Raw genomic sequence first — 20,418 nt, 5'->3', positions numbered from 1 at the left:
TGCCCTCTTGTCCTAGCCTCTTCACTCTGGGAAACAACCTTTCTACATCTACTCTGCCCATGCCTTTCAACATTTGAAATGCTTCAATGAGATCCCTCCTCATTCTCCTAATTTCCAATGAGTTCAGGCCAAGAGCTGGCAAACGCTCCTCATATGATAACCCTTTGATTCTCCTTCTGAATCATCCTTTTAAACTTCTCCTGAACCCTCTCCAACATCAGCATGTTCTTTCTGAAACGAGGAGCCCAAAACTGCTCCCAACACTCCAAGTGAAGCCTCACCAGTGCCTTATAAAGCCTCAACATTACATCCTTGCTCTTGTATTCTATTCCTCTTGAAAGGAATGCCAGCGTTGCATTTGCCTTCTTCACAACCGACTCTACTTGCAAATTTACCTTCAGGGTATCGTGCATGAAGATTACTAGGTCCTTTTGCATCCAAGTATTTTCAATTTTCGCCCCATTTAGAAAATAGTCTGCCTGTTGATTTATTTCCCACCGAAGTGCATGAAGGTACACTTTCCAACACTGTATTTCATCTGTCACTTCTCTGCCCATTTTTCTAATCTGTCCTGCAGCCTCCGTGATTCCTCGGCACTACCTGCTCCTCCATCTACCTCCTGACTGTGAAGTTTGTCCCTGGGTTCTCTAATATTTCCACCCGCCCCCCACATTTACAAAGATCCCCAATCATGCCTGCTAGATTATTAAACGATTGTAAATGACCATTTAGTGGAAATTAAATTGCAATTCCTTGGAGAACAATCCTTTCTTCTCAAGCCAGCTGAAACTTCTCATTACTGACAGCATTCTGGGTCTTGACATCCTTTACAAAGTTTGTGCCCAGAAAAGTAGACACTGAAATATCACTGAATGATCGTCACTGATTTATGAAGATTTAGTGCTGTAATCTTGGTGGCAGTGGAAATGTAGGTTTGATTTATTTTTTGTCAGTCATTTCAACCCAATGAACTGTAATGCATCCTGTCGACCTTGGATTATGATATCATTTTACTTATTGAGATGTAACGCACGCACATAATTTTAAAAGTGGTTTATTCTTCAGAAGATTAAAGGCAAGTTAGATGTCTGAAATCCTATTGTGGATCTCATTTCATTCATCCTGACCTTTCGCAAGGATCCAGCTGAGTGACCCTGGTTTGCAATACCCTTGATGTTTTGGTTGCAATGCTTGAAGCAAGCAAACAGGATTTGTGCACCGTTTCTGGATAGTACTGTGCCGACGTGATTAGTGAGTTAAATGAATAATGCGTTTGTTCCCTCTGCTTGCTAATTCTTTCAGGATTGCGATAGACCTGGCCGACCCTGCTCAATCATTGACTGTGAATTAAACTTCATAGCAAAGGAAGAAACCAGAAATATTGATGTACGCTTGCTACTCAATACAGAGATATTGAAAAAGGTAATTCGGACCATAATTAGACCATAAGACATAGGAGTAGAAATAGGCTATTGAGTCTGCCCCACCCTTTAATCATGAGCTGATCCGTTTTCCTACTTGGCCCCACTGCCCGGCCTTCTCCCCATCACTTTGATGCCCTGGCTAATCAAGAATGTGTCAACCTGTTCCTGAAGTATGTCCAATGACCTGGCCTCCACAGCTGCCTGTGGCAACAAATTCCACAGATTTACTACCCTCTGGCTAAAGAAATTCCTTTGCATCTCTGTGCAAAGTGCGTGTTTTATTTCCACTAACATCAGCACAGAAACAGGTCATTTAGCCCACACTAACCATCATCAACAACCCATTTCCACTCAACCTACATCAGGTCTATTTTTACTCTTCCCACATTCATAGCCCCTCCCTGATTCTACACGAGGGCAAGTCTGCATTGGTCATTTCACACATTTTTGTTGTATGAGAGGAAACCAGAGAGGCCAGAGGAATCTCACAAGGTCACCGAGAGAGCCTGTAAACTCCTCACACTCAGCCCCCCCCAATAATGAAGTCTTCAAATAATGAAGACTTTTGGTGTTTATTGTACTTTATCTTTCATCAACTCCAAACAATGGGTTTAAATTTAGAAGCATGGAAGATACTAGAAATTATAACCAGAAGGGGAAAATAGTGACCAAGATGAGACACCAATATGAATTGGTTGAAGACCAATTTTTCTCATCTAACTTGATTGAGGTATTTGTAGCAGTGATACAGAGGTTTGAAGATTGTGATGCTATTGACATCATGTAGAGGAAGAATACACATAAAGCTTCTCAGAAAAGCTGAACCACTGTATTAGGAAAGGTTGTGGCTGTGACGTGACAGCATTGCCCCCTACCTCATCGGAGGACATACCAGTTTCCACTCAAGGTTTGGTTCTGCCTCACCCATTAGTGCACATCATGAAAATTACCCGGATTGGACTCTCCAGCCTGGGCCATTGGCTGTTGTAATTGGATTAACCCACCTGGCACTGAGCCATTGGGACCTGCTAATGACCTGGGCTGGACCCTCCAGCACTATAAAGATACCATGTGTTCCTGGTTCTCCCTTTTTGCCAGCTTGGGACCACCCTACTTCACTCCAGGCCTAAAAATTTGGGAGGGTGCTGGAGAAACTGTTGGTAAGATGTGCACTGTTTAAAAGAGTTAGAAGCATTTAATTAGTCTCCCTGTGCTGTGTCTGCATTGAGTTAAGGGGTGGTGGGGTTTGTAGTGATTTTTCCTTGATCATTGTATGTATCAGTTCATTGTGTTTGTGTGTGTGTGTGTGTGTGTGTTCCCACATTATTTTCCCCCATGTTCGTTATTAATTGTCCGCTATTACTTTCCTACGTTGGCTGTAAACTGTGTGTGTGTGTATTGCATCTGTTACCATTTCTCACACTAGCCTTCTATAAATAAAAACCTTCCCCATCAAAACTGTGTGTCCAGAGTCCTTTCCTTTGAGAACTACCAAATCTGTCTCACAAGCCGCTTTCAGGTGGCCAGAAAACTCCAATGTAAAGCTGCCTAAAATACCCAAATGTGGCTGTTGGGTGGCCACCTGAAAGGGAGAACACTGACCCAAGGAGTACTTAACCAATCCTCCTCGGGTAGATGTATTCTCCGTTTCCAAGTGCTCCCCCTAAGCACCTGAAAGTGGACAGGACCACGGCCACAGTCGACAGGATCCGGTGTTTGTTCTGCAGAACCTCTCCCCCCTGCGGACCTTTCAGCTGCCAGAACAGCGCCTTCAGCGCTGCCACCTGAATGTCGCTCCGCACACACCCACAGCCGGCTCTGGAGCCGCATTCTCCCAGCTATTCCACCTGAAAGTGGCTACAACCACTACTTGGAATAAAAGATGTGGCAGCAGTTCACTTAGGGTCAGGAAATGTGGCAAATGGATTGTATTGGAAGAAGGTGAATTAGTACCAGGAGCACTAGTAATTTCGAAAAGCAAAAAACATTTGCCTGGAAGGGAAATTCCGAAATAAAAACTAGAATGGTAGCATCTACAGATCTTTGTTTACCTCGTGCTGGGTTGTTGCAATATCAGGAATAAGCACCTGTGCATTGATCTTGTGTATAAATTTGTCATCATTATAACAATCTTCTCCGTTTCTGTTTGTGCTCTGCAGGACAGTGCCTCTGTTGTTCAGTTTGTTACCAGGGCAAAAGGAATGGTCGCTGAAGATAGGAGAATAGTGGAGGTGGCGGGAGGACTTTCCGAAGATGCAACAGTAAGTAGCGCTTCACGGAGTGAGCAAATGATTGGACATTTCTGAATTAGAAGGTAGCCATTCAGCCTATTATATACTGGCCTCTCACAAGAGCCAAATCGCCTCATCTCATTTCCATCACCAGGTCCATATCCTGAAAAAATGTAACTCATCAAGTAAGGTGATTCGCAGTTTACTTTGACCATCCTTTCAGGCAAAGAATTCCAGACCACTGCTACCTTCTGATTGAAAATATTTGCCCATCTACTCTCAAACCCTATTCACTCTGCTCAGCCTCAGTTTTATACAACTCATTTAAGACTTTTCCCAGCTCATCTGTTCCAAAGAAAACAACACTAGGTTATCCTGGCTTTTCTTATAACTATAAACATTCAGTCTTGAGCACTTATCCAGGATATCTAAGTGGAATCCTGATCCTACTAATATTCTCAAAGGTGAATGCCAAGGTTGAACCAAGGAGCATTTCATTTCATATAAAGGCACAGAAGAGTCTGGATCCATGTCCTTCAAGATAAACTGAGTAAATCTATTTGTTAGTTTCATTTCACCATATCAGGCTGGGTGTCTGGCATCAAACCCACCGCCTAACCCACCATCATCAATATCCTGAGGGTTACTATACACTGAATTGATCAAACCTGTTACTGTTTGGACTGCATGAAAATGTTGGCTAGAAGAAGTTAGAGGCTGTGCACCCTGTGGAAAGTTGCTTACCACCAACTCTCAGAATCACTTCACCACCCCTTCTCCCCAAACCACCAGGAGTGTGATGGATTACACCTCGAGCCCCAATATTGAGTCAAAGCAACCTGCCTAATGCCTTACTTATTTAAATCTTGGCTACCTAGGGTCCTTCTGGGATGAATTATATTAAATAAGCAAAACTGTTAACAGGTTTCCTCCTGATCTGTAACCCAAAGGCCACCATACACCAGGAACACAATACAAATTAAACCTCACATGAGGTAAGAGTCCCCATGAGACCATAGATTTTTGACGTTTATTGATAGCAAATGACATTTATTCATTCTACTGTTACATACTAGATCAGCAGCAATAATAAAACCAAAACAATGGTATTTTCAAAACTTTTTATAAATTTCTTAAATTATTAATAACATAACTCTTGTTTCTTTTAACTTAACCCCACTATGCACAAATGTGTGTGTGTGTGGTAAAACTCAAACCGTCACAATTCAGGCATCATTCTGAAGAGATGATTTTAAAGTTGGATCTCAGAAAGCTCTTGTATTGAAAATTCAAAGTCTTTACTGCTGTTCAAAAGCAATTATGGAGAAAGTGTGAGGCAACAGATTTCTTTAAACTGTTGCTCAAAAGCAATTATGAAGTGTTTGGAAACATCAAGTTATCCAACCACTTTAAAACTCACAAATTTCTTGCAGAGTTGTGTTCAGAGAAATGTTTCTTCATACAAATGATATTCTCTCTCTCTTTCGTGGAGATTTCGGAATCTGTTTTCCACACGATAAATCTGTCCCCTTTTAAGAGAGAAGTGGCTATTTCCTTCCATGATAATTTCACAAACCCAGACAAGGCCTGAACTAAGTAATCATTTAAAAATGGTCTGTATCAGATGCAAAATTAATTTTGCTTTCTTAATCAACAGTGATCCTTTTCAATGGATACGAGCCTGTCCTCTCTCTCTTAAAGAGACAGTCGGAAGTGGCCATTTTCTTCAAAACCACTTTTTGGTGTTTCTCCTTTGCGTAAGGAGAACACAAGCAGCCTTTTTTAAAACATAATTTCAATCCTGTATGACTTACAGAGGGTCAAGCCCCCATCTTCAAACCTGTGTTACCTACAGGATGGTCTGGTATCTTCTGGTTTCAAAATGTCCCTGTTTTCAGTAATATCTTCTCTCAAAAAAATCTTTTATTATGTGACAGGACCTCACCACTGATTCTGTTTCATTTCTCAAAAGGCATGAATCATGGCAGATGGTCTTTTAAAGTTACTTCAAATCTATATGCTAAAAGCATCTCTGTTCACTTAGACCCACTTTAAAAGTATCACTCCAAAGCAAGAGACTCTGCCCTGTCTGCTGACCAACCAGCAAATGGCTTTACAGCTGCCATCTGAGTTTAATGAAGAATCACTTCATTTTTTATGGTTGTGTACACAGCTTCCACTGAACAATGAATCCACAGACCACCGAATTCGAGATCAGCCAGGTTCTATTTCAAAGGACTCTCTGAGAGTAATTGTGTCTGTAAAATGTAAATGTGCTCTGTCCACTCAAAAACTAACTTTACTAAGAAAAATATAACATTTTAACTTTAAAGATTAATATTAACACAAAGCTGTCACGCTATGAGCAGATGACGATGAATGATGTAAGCGCAATGCTGTTACAGCGCCAGTGATTGGGACAGGGGTTCAAATCCCGCGCTGTCTGTAAGGAGTTTGTACGTTCTCCCTGTGTCTGCGTGGGTTTTCCCCGGGAGCTCCGGTTTCCTCCCACCATTCAAAAATGTACCGAGGGCTTGTCAGTCAATTGGGTGTAATTGGGCAGCGCAGACTCAAGGGCCGAAAGGGCCTGTTACCGAGTTCTATGTCTAAATTTAAAAATTTGAAAATAAAATAATTTTTAAAAATATAGACTGGCACCTGAATAAAAATGGGTGGGGGTGAAATCTGCTCCACCACCCACGCATCCACCACAGACCCCTCCACTCCAAGATGCCACAAGGACAGGACTCACCAGCCACAGCACCTGACACCCCCCCCCGCACCCCAATGTCTACCATCCACAACGAGATCCCACCACCAAACACATCCTCCTGTCTCCTCTTTCCATAGGGACCGCTAACTCATCCACCCATCTCTTCCCTCAGTGCCCACCACAGGAAATGCTACATCTGCTACTGCATCTCCTCCCCCACCATCACCCAAGGCCCTAAACAGTCACTCCAGAGGCCATTTGCTTTATCCTTGTTGCGACTTGGGGTGAAGCGGGTTGGGACCAATATGCAGAAAGTCGAAGGGATACAGATGAGGTCTAAATAGTGGCAGTGGAGGGGAAGCCTTTTCTCCTTCAGAGGGCCATTAACTCCCATACACCCCAGCCTCCACCTGTTTATTCAGACATCTCCCTGACAAAGGGCCTTGGCTTCCTAATAGGTGCTGCGTGACCTGCTGAGTTTCTCCAACACTTCTATGATGTGTAAAGCAGGAGAAGGTGAGCATGTTCCCCATTCCCAAAGGAAAAATAAGTTTGAAGGTTTGGATGGGTGTTGGGGAAACAAGCTGAGCTGATATCACAGACAGACAAACAGAGAAATCTAATTCAGGTTGCAACATTCCCAGATGGAAGATGAGGTGCTGTTCATCAATCTTGTGTTTGGCATCACCGTAACAGTACGGCATCACTATAACAAAAGAGACCCCAGACCAGGAAGTCGCAGTGGGCTAGGGAATTAATACGGAGGGTATCATGAAGCTTGGGGTTACCCCAGCAGACTGAACATGGGTGTTCTGCAAAGTCCCTTCTCAAGTGTAGAGGAGACATTGGTAGATGTACAGGTCAATCACTGCTTCAAGCTGGGAAGACTGGTGCAAGGGCCACTGTTGCATCACCTCCAGGTTGGAGACGAACATGGGGCTAGTTGGTGGGAATAAAAGACCAGTTCACATTTTCCCTGTATCAATCCTTCCTATTCTATCCAAATTCCTTGGTGACATCCTTGCATCTTCTTCACATTGTGTCCATTAGTGAAACTTGGTTGCAGCTCATTGTTTCAGAATGGGGAGATGAAAGGGGGAGAAGTGGCACTGTTCTTCGGGGAAAATAACACAGCTGTGCTCAGGCAGGAAAGACCTGAAGGCTCATCTAGAGAAGTGATGTGGGTGGAGCTGAGGAACAGGAAAGGTATGACCACACATGGGATTGTATCATTGACCGCCCCAGTAGTCAACAAGTATTGGAGGAGCAAATCTGTAAAGAGATAGCACACAGCTGGCAGGAAACATAAGGTTGTGGTAGTAAGAGATTTTAACTTTCCACGCACTGACTGGGATTCCTATTATGCAAAAGGGCAAGATGGCTTGGAGTTTGTCTTATGTGTTCAGGAAAGTTTTCTACATCAATATATAGAGGTAAGAATGAGAGAGAGTGCTCTACTGGACCTCCTAACAGGGAACGAGACAGGACAGGTGAGAAAAGTATGTGTAGGGAAACACTATGGGTGCAGTGATCATAAGCCAAGTTAATTATGGAGAAGGATAGGTCTGGTCTTCAGGTTGAGATTCTAAATTGGGGAAAGACCAATTTTGAGGAAATGAAAGGATCTAGAAAGTGTGGATTTTGGATAAGTTGTTTTTAGGAAAGAATGCACGAGGTATGTTGAAGATCTACAAAGGTGAAATTTTGAGAGTACAGCATTTATATTTTCCTGTCAGGATTAAAGTCATGGTTAGCAGGCAGAGGGAACCATGGTTTTTAAGTGATATTGGGGATCTGCTTCAGAAGAAGAGGGAGGTGAATAACAAGTCTAGGCAGCACAGAGCAAATGAGGTACTCGAGGAATGTAGAAAAAATAAAGGAAAAACCTCAAGAAAGAAATCAGGAGGGTAAAATAAGACATGAGGTTGCTTTGGCAAACAACGTGAAGTAAGATCCTAAGGGTTTCTACATGTAAATTAAGAACAAAAGGATACTAAGGGATAAAATTAGTCCCCTTGAAGGTCAGAATGTTCAGCTATGTATAGGTAAGGATCTGGCTCTGTGAAGCAGCAGCTCTACATCTAATCTACATGCATATCATTTCTCCTCTGCGTCGGAGACATGACGCAGTCTGGGTGATTGCTTCCTTGAGCACCTTCGCTGTAATAGCGGGGATCTACCACTGTCAAATCATTTTAATTCCTTGCCCCATTCCCATAATGACATGTCTGCCCATGGTCTCATGCACTGCCAGATGGAAACCACCCACAAATTGGAGAAACAGTACTTCACATTCCATCTGGGCGCATCACAACCAGAGGGCATTATCATCGACTTCTGCATTTTCCTTCAGCATGCCACTTCTCTCCTTCTCCATCTCTCTGTCTCCTTTCTTCCAACTCTTCATTCATTTTTTGTGGCTTGCACTCATCTCACGACCCATGGTTCTCTCTTCCACGAGCCTTTTTAATTCAGACGCCTGCCAGCTTTACGCTCATAACTTGATGAAGGCCTCAGGTCCAAAACGTTAGTTACTTTGCTCCGACTGAGTTCCCTGGCACTACTGTGTATTTACTACAATCACAGCAACTGCAGACTTTCTTATTTCACTCTATATCTTAAAAATTGTGGGTGTTCCTGAGTTTGGAGTCAGTGGTGTTGAGAAGGGTTGGAGCAGTGGGGTGGGGGGGAGATGGGTTCAGGAGATTAGAACCTCAGTTGAAGGAAGCATTGATGGCACATCGCCGATCTTGGCCAGTATCTGGAACACCATTAAGATAACCAAAGCAGAGCAGACCATGGATCAAGTGATGGTCAGCATAGATAGTGTAGGATGATGGGCCTGCTTCTGTACAGTACCGCTCCTTGATTCCATTTCTCCAACTATCTCTGCCAGCGTAGCAGTGTGATGATGTAATGGGGGGCATCTTCTCCCTGTAACTGCATGGGATTTCTCTTTCTCCTCTGGTTTTGTTCCACATCCCAAAGACCTGCAGGTTGAAAGGCTAATTGATAGCTGCTGTAAATTGGCCCTATTGCTTTCAGTGAGTTGAGTGGGCTGAGCAGGGGAACAGCAGTTGCGAGAGTCAGGTGGTGTGTGGGGGTGGTGGAACTGGGGAGAGGAAACAAAAATATTTGAATTAATATGAGATTGGTGGAAAAAGATGGGTGATGGTTACTGATGGAGATATTTCAGAATCAGAATTTATTGTCATGCAGATGTGTCACAATATTCGTATTGGGGCAGCAATACGGTGCATGACAGGGGCAAAGATGGTTATAAATTTGTTTTGTGTAAATGCACCATTTAAACAAATAAATAAATTAGTGCAGAGGAAGAGATTAAAAAAAATAGTGAGGTGGGGTGCTGTTGTTCGTTGTCCGTTCAGAAATTTGATGGCGAAGAAGCTGTTTTTCGTAACATTGGGTGTTCGTCTTCAGGCTCCTGCACCTCCATCCCGATGGTGGCAGTGAGAAAAGAACAGGGCCTGGGTGGGGAAGGTCACTGAGGATAGAGGCCGCTTTCTCGAGACACCGCCTCTTATTAGATCTGGAGTGAAGACTAATGCCCATGATTGCATTAGCCAAGTTTACAACTCTCTGTGGGCTTTTCGTATCCTGGGCTTAAGGGTCCGTGTCCTCATCCGTTTCTCTGACTTTGAAGTTTATTTCCATCCAATCTGCAGGAACTATTCTCAAAACTATCCACAATAGTTACCTCTTTCACGGGGGTGGGGGGGGTGGGGGGGCGTGGCGAGATGAATCTTTGATTTACTTTATACCAAAGAGAGGTTTTATTTCAGATATGTATCTATTGTTACAGGAAACTATGGATAAACCGAATTTGGAGAAATCTTAGAAATAAATGGGAAAGCGATTTAACTTTGTGTTATCTTCTTCTTTGGCTTGGCTTCGCGGACGAAGATTTATGGAGGGGTAATGTCCACGTCAGCTGCAGGCTCGTTTGTGGCTGACAAGTCCGATGCGGGACAGGCAGACACGGTTGCAGCGGCTGCAGGGGAAAATTGGTTGGTTGGGGTTGGGTGTTGGGTTTTTCCTCCTTTTTCTTTTGTCAGTGAGGTGGGCTCTGCGGTCTTCTTCAAAGGAGGTTGCTGCCCATCGAACTGTGAGGTGCCAAGATGCACAGTTTGAGGCGATATCAGCCCACTGGTGGTGGTCAATGTGGCAGGCACCAAGAGATTTCTTTAGGCAGTCCTTGTACCTCTTCTTTGGTGCACCTCTGTCATGGTGGCCAGTGGAGAGCTCACCATATAACACGATCTTGGGAAGGTGATGGTCCTCCATTCTGGAGACGTGACCTACCCAGCGCAGTTGGATCTTCAGCAGCGTGGATTCGATGCTGTCGGCCTCTGCCATCTCGAGTACTTCGTGTTATACCTCAAGAGGATTGGGTGGTTATGTGTCATGAAGGGGTAACTAAATTGACTAATGTAAGATATGGTTTAGTTAATTATAATTTTTTGCATCAGTTATACTTGATTCCTGAGAAATTGAAAAAATACAGATTTAGTAATTCGGATCTTTGTTTTAGATGTGGGTTAAGTACTTTTGCATGTAGTTTGGTCTTGTGATAGGGTACAACCATTTTGGGAAAAAGTTAGGTTGGTTTTGTAGAAATGATTTAAAATTAAATTACCATTAGATCCAGAGATTTTTTTGTTGGGTTATATGGTTTCTTTGACTGGTTTGGGGTTGGATAAGTTTCAAATAGCTTTTGTACGTTTGGTGTTATCTGTGGCAGGAAAATGTGTAGCAACTACTTGGAATATAGTGATTAACATAGCGCGTTGACATAATGAATTGAGATCTTGTATTTATATGGAGAAAATTACATATAATTTACATGATAATTACTCTTTTTGTTAAAATGTGGTAATCTTATTTAAAATATATGGGTTTGGAAATATCTTAAAATATTGTATATGTTTTATATTTTCTATTTTTGGCACCCCTTGAGGAGGTTGGCTGAGGAGGTGAGAAAGAGGGGGGTTTATTATATTGTATAATAACTTTTTTTTGTTGTGTTATTGATTTTACGTTATTTTTTAAAGTTTTAAATTAAGTTTTTAAAAAAATAGTTACCTCTTACACAATGTCTTGGGCTACAGATCATCAGGACCACAGGTTTTATAACATTTGTGTTCATTTACTGCTCAAGCATTATTTAATGAAAGGTGATTACTTCCTAATTTGCACTAGATGCTTGACTGTTTTTGTGAGTTTTTTCCTCTCTTCTTCGGTGAAGACCATAATATTTGTAAATTCCTCTGCCAATTTCTTTATTTTTTATTTAATTTTATATTTTCCATGCTCTGTGTTTGTTTTTTTTAAATTATTTTTTATGTCTAGACACCAAAATAGGTGGCGGAGTCAGAAGTGCAGTAGAAACGTAAAGTTGCAGGAGGATATAGACAGATTAGGAGACTGGGCAAAATTATGGCAGATGAGGTTTAACATAGAGAAATGTACAGTTGTACATTTTGACAGTGGAAACAAACAGGCAGAATACTATTTGGATGGGGTGAAAATTCAGACCTCGGATGTGTAAAGGGACCTGGGTGTCCTCGTGGAAAGAAACCTAAAAGTTAATGACCAGGTGAAATAGGTAGTGAAGAAAGAGAATGCTATGTTGGCATTCATTTCAAGAATAGTGTACAAGAGTAAAGATGTGTTGATGAGACTCTATGGGGCACTGGTGAGGCCTCATTTGGAGAACACTGTGCAGGTTTGAGCCCCCTATCACAGAAAGGATGTGATATTGTTGGAGAGGGTGCAGAGGAGAATTACTAGGATGATTCCAGGAATGCAAGGACTAACGTACCAGGAGCGTTTGGCAGCTCTTGGGTTGGTTGTATTCATTGGAGTATAGGAGAATGAGAGGAGATCTCATAAGAGGCATTTTGTATTTTGAAAGGTTTAGATAAGGTGGATGCGGGTAAGATATTTCTCTTGGTGGGTGAATCAAGGACAAAGGGTCATAGTCTGAAAATTAGAGGTTATCCATATAAAACAGAGATTAGGAAGAACTTCTTTAGCCAGAGGGTCATGGATCTGTGGAACTCACTGCCGCATACAGCAGTGGAAGCCAGGTCACTGGGAGTATTTAAACAAGAAATAGACAAATATTTAATTAGTGAGGATATCAAGGGATATGGGGGAAAAGGCTGGAAATTGGAACGAGTGTAGATTTACGGAACAGACTCGATGGGCCTAGTGGCCTGATTCTGTTCCTTTGTCTTGTGGTCTTGTATTATACACAATTTCAGAAATCTCCCTGGCCACCTTCTGGAGTGGCTGGCAGGGGAACTGGGACTTTTCTGCTGACCCCTTAAACAAAGAACTTGCCTCCTACACCATTGCCCTTCACCAGCTCATCGAGGTTCCTGACCTCGCATGATCACTTTCCCGTGTTCCTGCAACCATTCCAGTGACCGTTCACCCTGAAGCCTTCCCCAGTTGTGGGAAAAATATCCATTTTTGCATAGAATGGATCAAGAAAACTCAATTGCAACATGTGAAGTTAAAATGGAGTTGCTGGAAGAACTCAGTAGATCAGGCCGCATCTATTGGAGGGAAATTGACAATGGATGTTTCAATTTGAGACCTGAAACACTGATTTTTTTCCTTCCACAGGCTTTAATTCTATTACAGCGCTAATGACCCAGGTTTGAATCCGATGCTGTCTGTAAGGAGTTTGTACATTCTCCCTGTGTCTGCATGGATGTCCTCTGGTTTCTTCCCACCCTTCAAATCGTACAGGGGTTATAGATTAATTGGGATATTTGGACGGCATGAGCTTGGGGGCTAGAAGGGCCTGTTACCTTGCTGTATGTCTAAAGTGATTTAAAAAAGAATTGCTGCACGACCTGCTGTTTTCCTGTAGACATTTGAAGATGACTTTCACGATGTGACTATCATGGACAATGTTAATTCAATCTAGAATCCTGTTTTCATATTAAAAAATTGTGGAGCTTTCTGCAACTCTCAGCTGCCCAATAATATTGAATGGCTTGATTAAAAGGCTGCTACAAAATCTACTTTGCATTCCTGAATTGGCATCAAACTCAGCGTGAAACTTATTTTATCATCATTTGCACAGGTTCTCATCATGACTGACATGATGTTTGGTTCCTTTTATCTCTCTCCCTTCCTGTGTCAAGATTTGACCACAAAAATACTGTGGAGAGATGAGCTAATGGAGATGAGATTTTATTGTTATAAGCCTGCAGCTGACGTGGACATTTATCCCCTCCATAAATCTTCGTCCGCGAAGCCAAGCCAAAGAAGACATGAAGACAATGTACCATAATTCTACTTGCTGTAGCCAAACATGTGACAATAGTTTAAAAATAATTACCACAATAATCCAAGGCAGAAAAAGTAAATAATAATAACAAAAAGATAGATAAATAAATATTCATAGTCGCAGTTGGTGCAAGAATTTTTTAAAAATGTGGTGTGGACTGATCTTTTGTTGGTCCCAGAGCCACTTCTGGTGAGAGATATGGCAGAACAGGGAGTTTGAGAGACTGATAGCTGTTGGAAAACAAACTGTTCTTAAACCTAGAGGTGGTGATCTTCAGACTGCTGTACCTTCTGCCTGAAGGGAGCAACAAGGAGAGGTTGTGACTGGGGTGATTTTTTTTCTAAAAATATACAGTTAGACATATGACACGGTAACAGGCCGCCCAATTTGCACCCCATTACCCTACACCCCCAGTACATTTTGAACAGTGAGAGGAAACCGGAGCCCCTGGGGAAAACCCAAGCAGATACGGGGAGAACGGCAAACTCCTTACAGACAGTGTAGGATTCGAACCCTGGTCCTGATCACTGGCGCTGTAAAACTAACCACTACACCAACCATGCGACCCCCATAAAAGATGGGGATCCTTTATGATGTTGGCTGTCATCTTTGAGGCAGTGACTCGCACAGATGTCTTCAATGGACAGGGGGCCGATGCCCCTAATGGAGGGCTAGGTTTGCCAATCTCTACCACCTCCTGTGCTCCTGGGCACTCAAGTTTTCAAACTAGGCCATTCAGCAACCAATATACTTTCCAGATTGCATCTGTCGAACTTTGATGAGAGTATTTCATGTCCGTGCCAAATCTCCTCAGAAAGTCTCTTTTCTAAAAACAAATTCCAATCAGCGGGATAAGACTGAGAATGTCATGGCTGTTATTGCTGGCAATAGCCTGGAGCTGGAGATTAGAGAAGGAGAGGATGAGAATGTGCACAAGTTTCGTGGGTGGACTGATGGAATATTGGGGAAGGAGGCTGGTCCCTGCAGGTGAATAACAGTAACCACGGAACAAGGGAAATATGAAAATTATTTGAAGGACTTCCAAAGAACATGTATGATATGAAAACTCACACAGGACTAACTCCAGATGCTTAAATGTCCCTTAGCTACCAACTAAAGCAAAATTTGGTTGCTGTTTCTCAGAACAATTAAAGTCATTTCTGTAACCTCTAATCCAATACTCTGGCATGTGATGTACTGTATAAGGGATGAAGTCACTGGAGAAGATCAGATCAAATACTATTTATTGTCGTGTAATAATACAGAAATATAATATTATACAAAATTCCATTTAGTCTGCCATAAAGCAGAGAAACATTGCCCAGTGCCCCTGACAGTCAGTGGAAGAGAAGCAGAGAGAAAGGACTGTTCTCCTAAGAGCAGAAAGGATGAAGGGGTGAATTAACGGAGCTGTTCCAAGTCGCAGAAGATTTTGAATGAGATCCTGCTTCTGGTGCAAGATAACTGATGAGTAAATGACAGCCATGAGTTGATGGGTGAAACAAATTAAGTGCCATGAAAATGCTTTTCACGGTGAGTTGTGGTTCAGGATTTGACAGTGTGTAGAATTGGTTGAAAGCATCAGGAAATTGGGTTTATCTTTGAAGAGCATAAGTTTGCAGGGTTATGGGGATAAATAATGGGACTGCTCTAAGGAAGCTGGCACTGCCTTGATCACTCTAGTGGCTGAGAACAAACTTCAAATGTGTGCAGAGAAACACACAAGTTAGGGGTAGGAGAAGACTCACTGCCTCTCTGAGTCTGCTCTATCATTCAGTATGACCTCAGCTAATCATCCATATTCAGTACCCTTTCTCTATATCCCTTAAAACCCTTTAGTAGTCCAAAATCTAATTCCTTCATGAGATACATCATGTAGTCTCTTATAGAGAATTGCACAAGTCCTCCTCTGTCATGGTGAAGAAATTCTCAACTCTGTTGTGCATGTCTTGCCCCTTATCCCAAGATTGTAACCACTGCTGCTGTACTGCTGTCCATCGAAAACCTCCTCTTGCACACAAAAAAAACCAAGCAAACAGCTGGAGGAACTCAGTAGGTCTGTGGAGGGAAAAGATTTGTTGTTGACTTGAGTCAAAATTGTACATCAGCACTGAGATTGAAGAGGGAATCAGCGTAAAGAAGAGAGAGGAAGTGGTGAGACAGTAGGTAATGGGTGGAGCAAGGAAGGGCGAAGGATGTAGTTAGAAGAGGAGAGATAGAGGGAGACAGGAGGGTGATGAACTGAGACACTTGATAGAATTTGACATGAGGAAAGTGATGATGGGAATCAGTCAAGGGACAAATGGAACCAGATGTCGGGGGAGGGGGTTGGGGGGGAGCAGATTCTGTGGATAAAGTGTGTGAGCATTAGGTGATGGAGGGAAGGGGGGGTTCGAAAAGGGTTACAGAGGAACGAAAAAACAAAAAAATAGGGAGACCAGGAGTGGATTCAGAGGAGAGAAAGAGAAATGAAAAATTCACTGTTTGTATCACTGGGGGTGTAGTCCAGGTGGAATACAAGGTGGTGTTCTTCTCATTTAAAACAAAAAGTTGAAACACAACGCTGGAGAAACTCAGCAGGCCAAGCAGCATACTTTATATCGCTAAGATAAAGACACAGAACCAGCATTTCTGGCTTGAGCTTTTCATCGAGTTATGGGCAAAATGTAGACAGGTGCCTAAATAAAATGGTGGGGGGAGGGACAAGGGAGAGGAGCACAAGCCCTCAGGAAGTAATCAGTGGAAAAGGGAAGGAGGACATGAGAGAAAACAGTGAGAGGGGAATGGCTCTGTGAATGAAGGGGTGGCGAGCTGGAGGAAAGGGAATGGAGGGATGGGGAAGAGAGGGAGAACGGGGAGCGGGTTAACAGAAACCGGAGAAGTCGGTTAATGCCACCCAGTCGGAGAGTGCCCCGACGGAGTAAATGCTCCTCTCATTCACGAGTGGCCTTAGTTTGGTGGTACTTGAGGTGATGGACAGATGTGTCAGTGCAGGAATGGGGTGCAGAATTGAAATAGTTGCCCAGTGTGAAATCCCTGTCATTGATGCAGACAGAGCAAAAGTGCTCAGCGAAGTGATCTCCCAGTCTGCATCCAGTCTCCCTGATATGGAGAAGGCCACAATGGGAGCACCAGATGCAGTAGGCGACTTCCGCAGATTGACAAATGAAGTACTGCCTCACTTGGAAGGGGCCCTGAATGGTGCTGAACGAGGAGGTGTGAGCACAAGTGTGGCACTTCTTTTGGACACAGGGGAAGTTATTCTTTAAGTTGGCTCTGGGTCTCAACGTAGTATTAACAGTCAAGGATGGACAGGTCAGTATGGGAGCGGAAGTTGAAATGGCATGCAATCAGGAACTCACGATGGCCATTATGGACGGAAGTGCAAACCAATCGGCAATTCAAGACTTGGTCTCACCAGCAAAAAGGACCACTAACTACAATTGGTGAGGTTGGAGGAGGTGCCTGTGTGTCATTTCCTCACCTAGAAGTGAGTGGAGCTCCTTGTTGTGGTAGGGTGGGGGAGGAACGTAGAACACAGAACCATACTGCACTGTCTGGTACCATTTTGTCTGAACATGATCCATTTCCCTCCATTTTCTGCACATTCAATGCATTACCCATCTAACACACTCAAACGTTACTAACATGTCTGCTTCCACCACTAGCCCTGGCAGCCTTTTCTAAGCACCTGGCACACCCTGTGTTTAAAAAAAAACTTCCATGACTCACCCCAAACGTTCCCTTGACTGCTTGACATGCTTAACCTGGGGGAGAAAAATTCTTGCTCTCTGTGCTATCTATCCCTATTATAATTTTATGAGCCCTCAGCCTCAGATATCCCAAAAAAAACCTGTTTGTTTGACGTCTCCTTGTAGCTCATACTTTCTAATCTAGCCAGCATCCTGGTAAATCTCTTCTGAACCCTTCCCAAAACTTCCACGCTCTTTCTGTACTGGGGTGGTCAGAATTGCACAAAGTATTTCAAGTACTTCCTCACCAAAGTTTTATGTAGCTGCGACATGACTGCCTCAATTTTATTTTTAATGGCGTAGGAGCTAGTATCGCACTACCTGCAGTTTCAGGGGAAAGCCCCAAGCCTGAGGGGAGGAATGAGGCGACCAAGGAGTCACAGAGAGACTGACCCTGCGGAAGGCAGAAAAAGGTGAGGAGAGGAAGATGCGACTGGTGACAGGATCCTGTGGTATCTCCTCTTAATACCATCTACCTTCCCTTTCCACTCTTAGTCCCGATTCAAGGTTTGGCCTGAAGTCAACAATTCCTGACCCTCCACAATCACTGCTCAAACCTCAAAGTTCCTCCAGCAGTTTGTATGGGATTCCTGGTCATTCTTCTGTTATGAGCCCAGAGGACTAAAAAGAACCCAGCAGCAGTGGAAATTCACCAAGACAATGGTTAGTTAAATAAAAATATCTTTAATTTTTTTCATACATAATAATAAGATCAAACTTTAACTTATTACTATTTACAATCCCCTTCTAATTCTAAGCACACGTGTATGTAATGTTTAGTTGTTCAGGAAAGTGCTTTGTTTCAATGTCCATTCATTCACTTTTCACTTCTCCAAGTTCACTGGTATCCGGCAATTTTCATACTGTGCACAGAATTTAATGTTTATGATCTTCACCAGGCTCTGGTGCTTTAACTTAAATTGTTACCGCTCAGGAAGGCCTTTGTTGGTTTCAGAGAGAGTTGGACACACCCAAACTGATCTCCTTCAATCAGCTGCTTCAGTGTCTTAACAAATAAACTTGCCCCCTCATGGGTTTTTCCCAAAAGATGACCTCTTCTTCCAGGTTACCACAAAGAGTTCTTCTTTTTCCCCTATTTCAGGAGAAACAAAATAACCAACGAAAGTCTCTGTAATTGACTACGGAGTTTTATAACAGGCTGAACTTGTAACTCAAATCCTGTCGTGAAATGGGGTCTTGCAGCAGGTACTCAAACTTGCTCCAGTAGAACTGACTCTCTCTTCCCTCCCCCCTCCCCCCCAAAAGAATGGCATGCTTTTTTTCCCCTCTCTTTGCAAAACCACATGACCTCTCTGAGAACAGCAGACTTCAACCAGAAACCTGGATCGCTGGCACCAGTTTAGCAATAAAAGATTAATCAATTTCTGAGTCTGGACATCTGTTCAAACATGCTATTCCTTTAAAGATAATAGTCCATTTCAATTCTACAACATCAGTCCAATTAACACCTACTTGTAAAGTCTTCACAGGCTCTCTTTGTGGCTTCTGTAAAGTCAGTGGCAGACATGAAGGCTCCATTTGCACAGGTTTTTGCATTCCAAATGAGATGTTTGTGAAATGTAACCAGGGATGTCTGTTTATGAAGTGTGACCTAAACTAAATCCCCACAATCAATATCTTTTTAAGATGTATTTTAATCATAATTTTATTAACCCATTCCTTAACACTTCTAAACTCTGAGGTGTATAAGCTTAACTGACCCAATGTTTATGGGTGCCTCACTCCTGCCATCCCAGGAATCAGCCTGGTGAATCTTCCCTCTGCTCCATCCATCTCTGGATGCTCCAGAGATGGAGAATCTAAAATTGCATCTGTCTACAACCAAAATGGATGATGCTGGCTGTCAAGTTCTACCCCTTGTGTCAAAATAGTTCTGGAAAAAAAAGACCAGCCCATAATATTAGACAAAAAGGCTGATTTAAATGTTTAGCTGTGACAAAATATGGTGGGATGTTGAAAAGCAAGGAATGTTGTACTATGTCTGGTCATTTAAATGTGAGTCGCAGTGATATGAAGCTATGAAGAATAACTAAGAGGAAGCAGTCGAATGGAGTGGATTCGTTAAGGTTCATAAAATAAAAGTCCATGTCAACCATTTGACCTTATTTGATGACTGCACTGGAATTGCCTCCAGCTGTCTGCTTTTACTTCTCACTACTTCAGTGAGTTTGGAGTTGTGTTGCATTATATTTTACTGGTAACTGCAATGGGGGAAGAAAACGCTTTGGAAATGTTACTCCTCTCTAAGTCTCTATTTCGTGTTGCTTTAGTTGGAAGGTGGGTTGAGGCAAGAAACAGTCAGCTATTTCTGGTCATTTTTTGTTGAGCTTACAAATTTTGTCAGCATCAGGATTGGTGTGCACCAGTTCCTTTGATGTTTCACAAATATCTGTACAAGCAGAAGTCCGGGTCAGTGACCTGGCTGAAAGCCTCAGACACAGTTCTCCCAGCTGTTAATTCAGCACAGGCGTTGTGACTGCTGGAGGTTGCATCCCCTTTGCTCTATCTTGTATTCTCGGCAAATTCTGTTCTTGTCTTATCCGCCTCTCTGTCAGAGGAGCCAAAGGTGCAGGAAGGAGTTCAGTATGTTTCCAATTGGGCAGCTTTCTTTACATATTCTGCCATTAATTTCCCAACAGTGCGCATTTGCTTCTTTTGCTATTAAACAGACAAATTAAATAAGTTAAATTCTAAACTGGAAAGATTCTGCCAACTTTTATTGGAAAATGGTCAGCATCTAATTCCCTTAAATGCAAAGCTGTCCATTCACTGTACTCTTTTTTTCTTTGCTTTTGGCTACCCTCTTGGCTTCAGATTGCTGCTTCCCCCCCCTCCCCCCAGGTATATCCATTTTGCGGGGTTTATTGAGGTTAACGTGGGGCCCATGGACATTGCCATGGATGAGGCTGGTGTTACTTGAACAGTATGTATAGAGAATGTGTGAGGTGGT

At 42.8% G+C, this 20,418-nt stretch overlaps 1 protein-coding gene across 4 annotated transcripts in view; it reads left to right on the top strand.

Annotated features, from left to right (window-relative positions):
• Positions 1-20,418, top strand: part of itga9 (integrin, alpha 9) — a 454,332-nt gene that overhangs the window by 389,480 nt on the left and 44,434 nt on the right. For 3 of the 4 annotated variants that reach the window (XM_069920313.1, XM_069920311.1, XM_069920310.1), the window contains 2 exons: positions 1,303-1,422; positions 3,584-3,685. In XM_069920313.1, the coding sequence (XP_069776414.1) occupies positions 1,303-1,422; positions 3,584-3,685 (222 nt within the window). Of the gene's footprint in view, positions 1-1,302; positions 1,423-3,583; positions 3,686-13,022; positions 13,425-20,418 lie in introns of those variants that run through there. The other variant, XM_069920312.1, reaches the window with a different exon arrangement.

Source organism: Narcine bancroftii, chromosome 2 (assembly GCF_036971445.1).
Source record: "Narcine bancroftii isolate sNarBan1 chromosome 2, sNarBan1.hap1, whole genome shotgun sequence".
Lineage (NCBI taxonomy): Eukaryota > Metazoa > Chordata > Chondrichthyes > Torpediniformes > Narcinidae > Narcine > Narcine bancroftii.
Note: the sequence above shows the minus strand (reverse complement) of the source record. Positions and strands in the feature narration are given on the sequence as shown.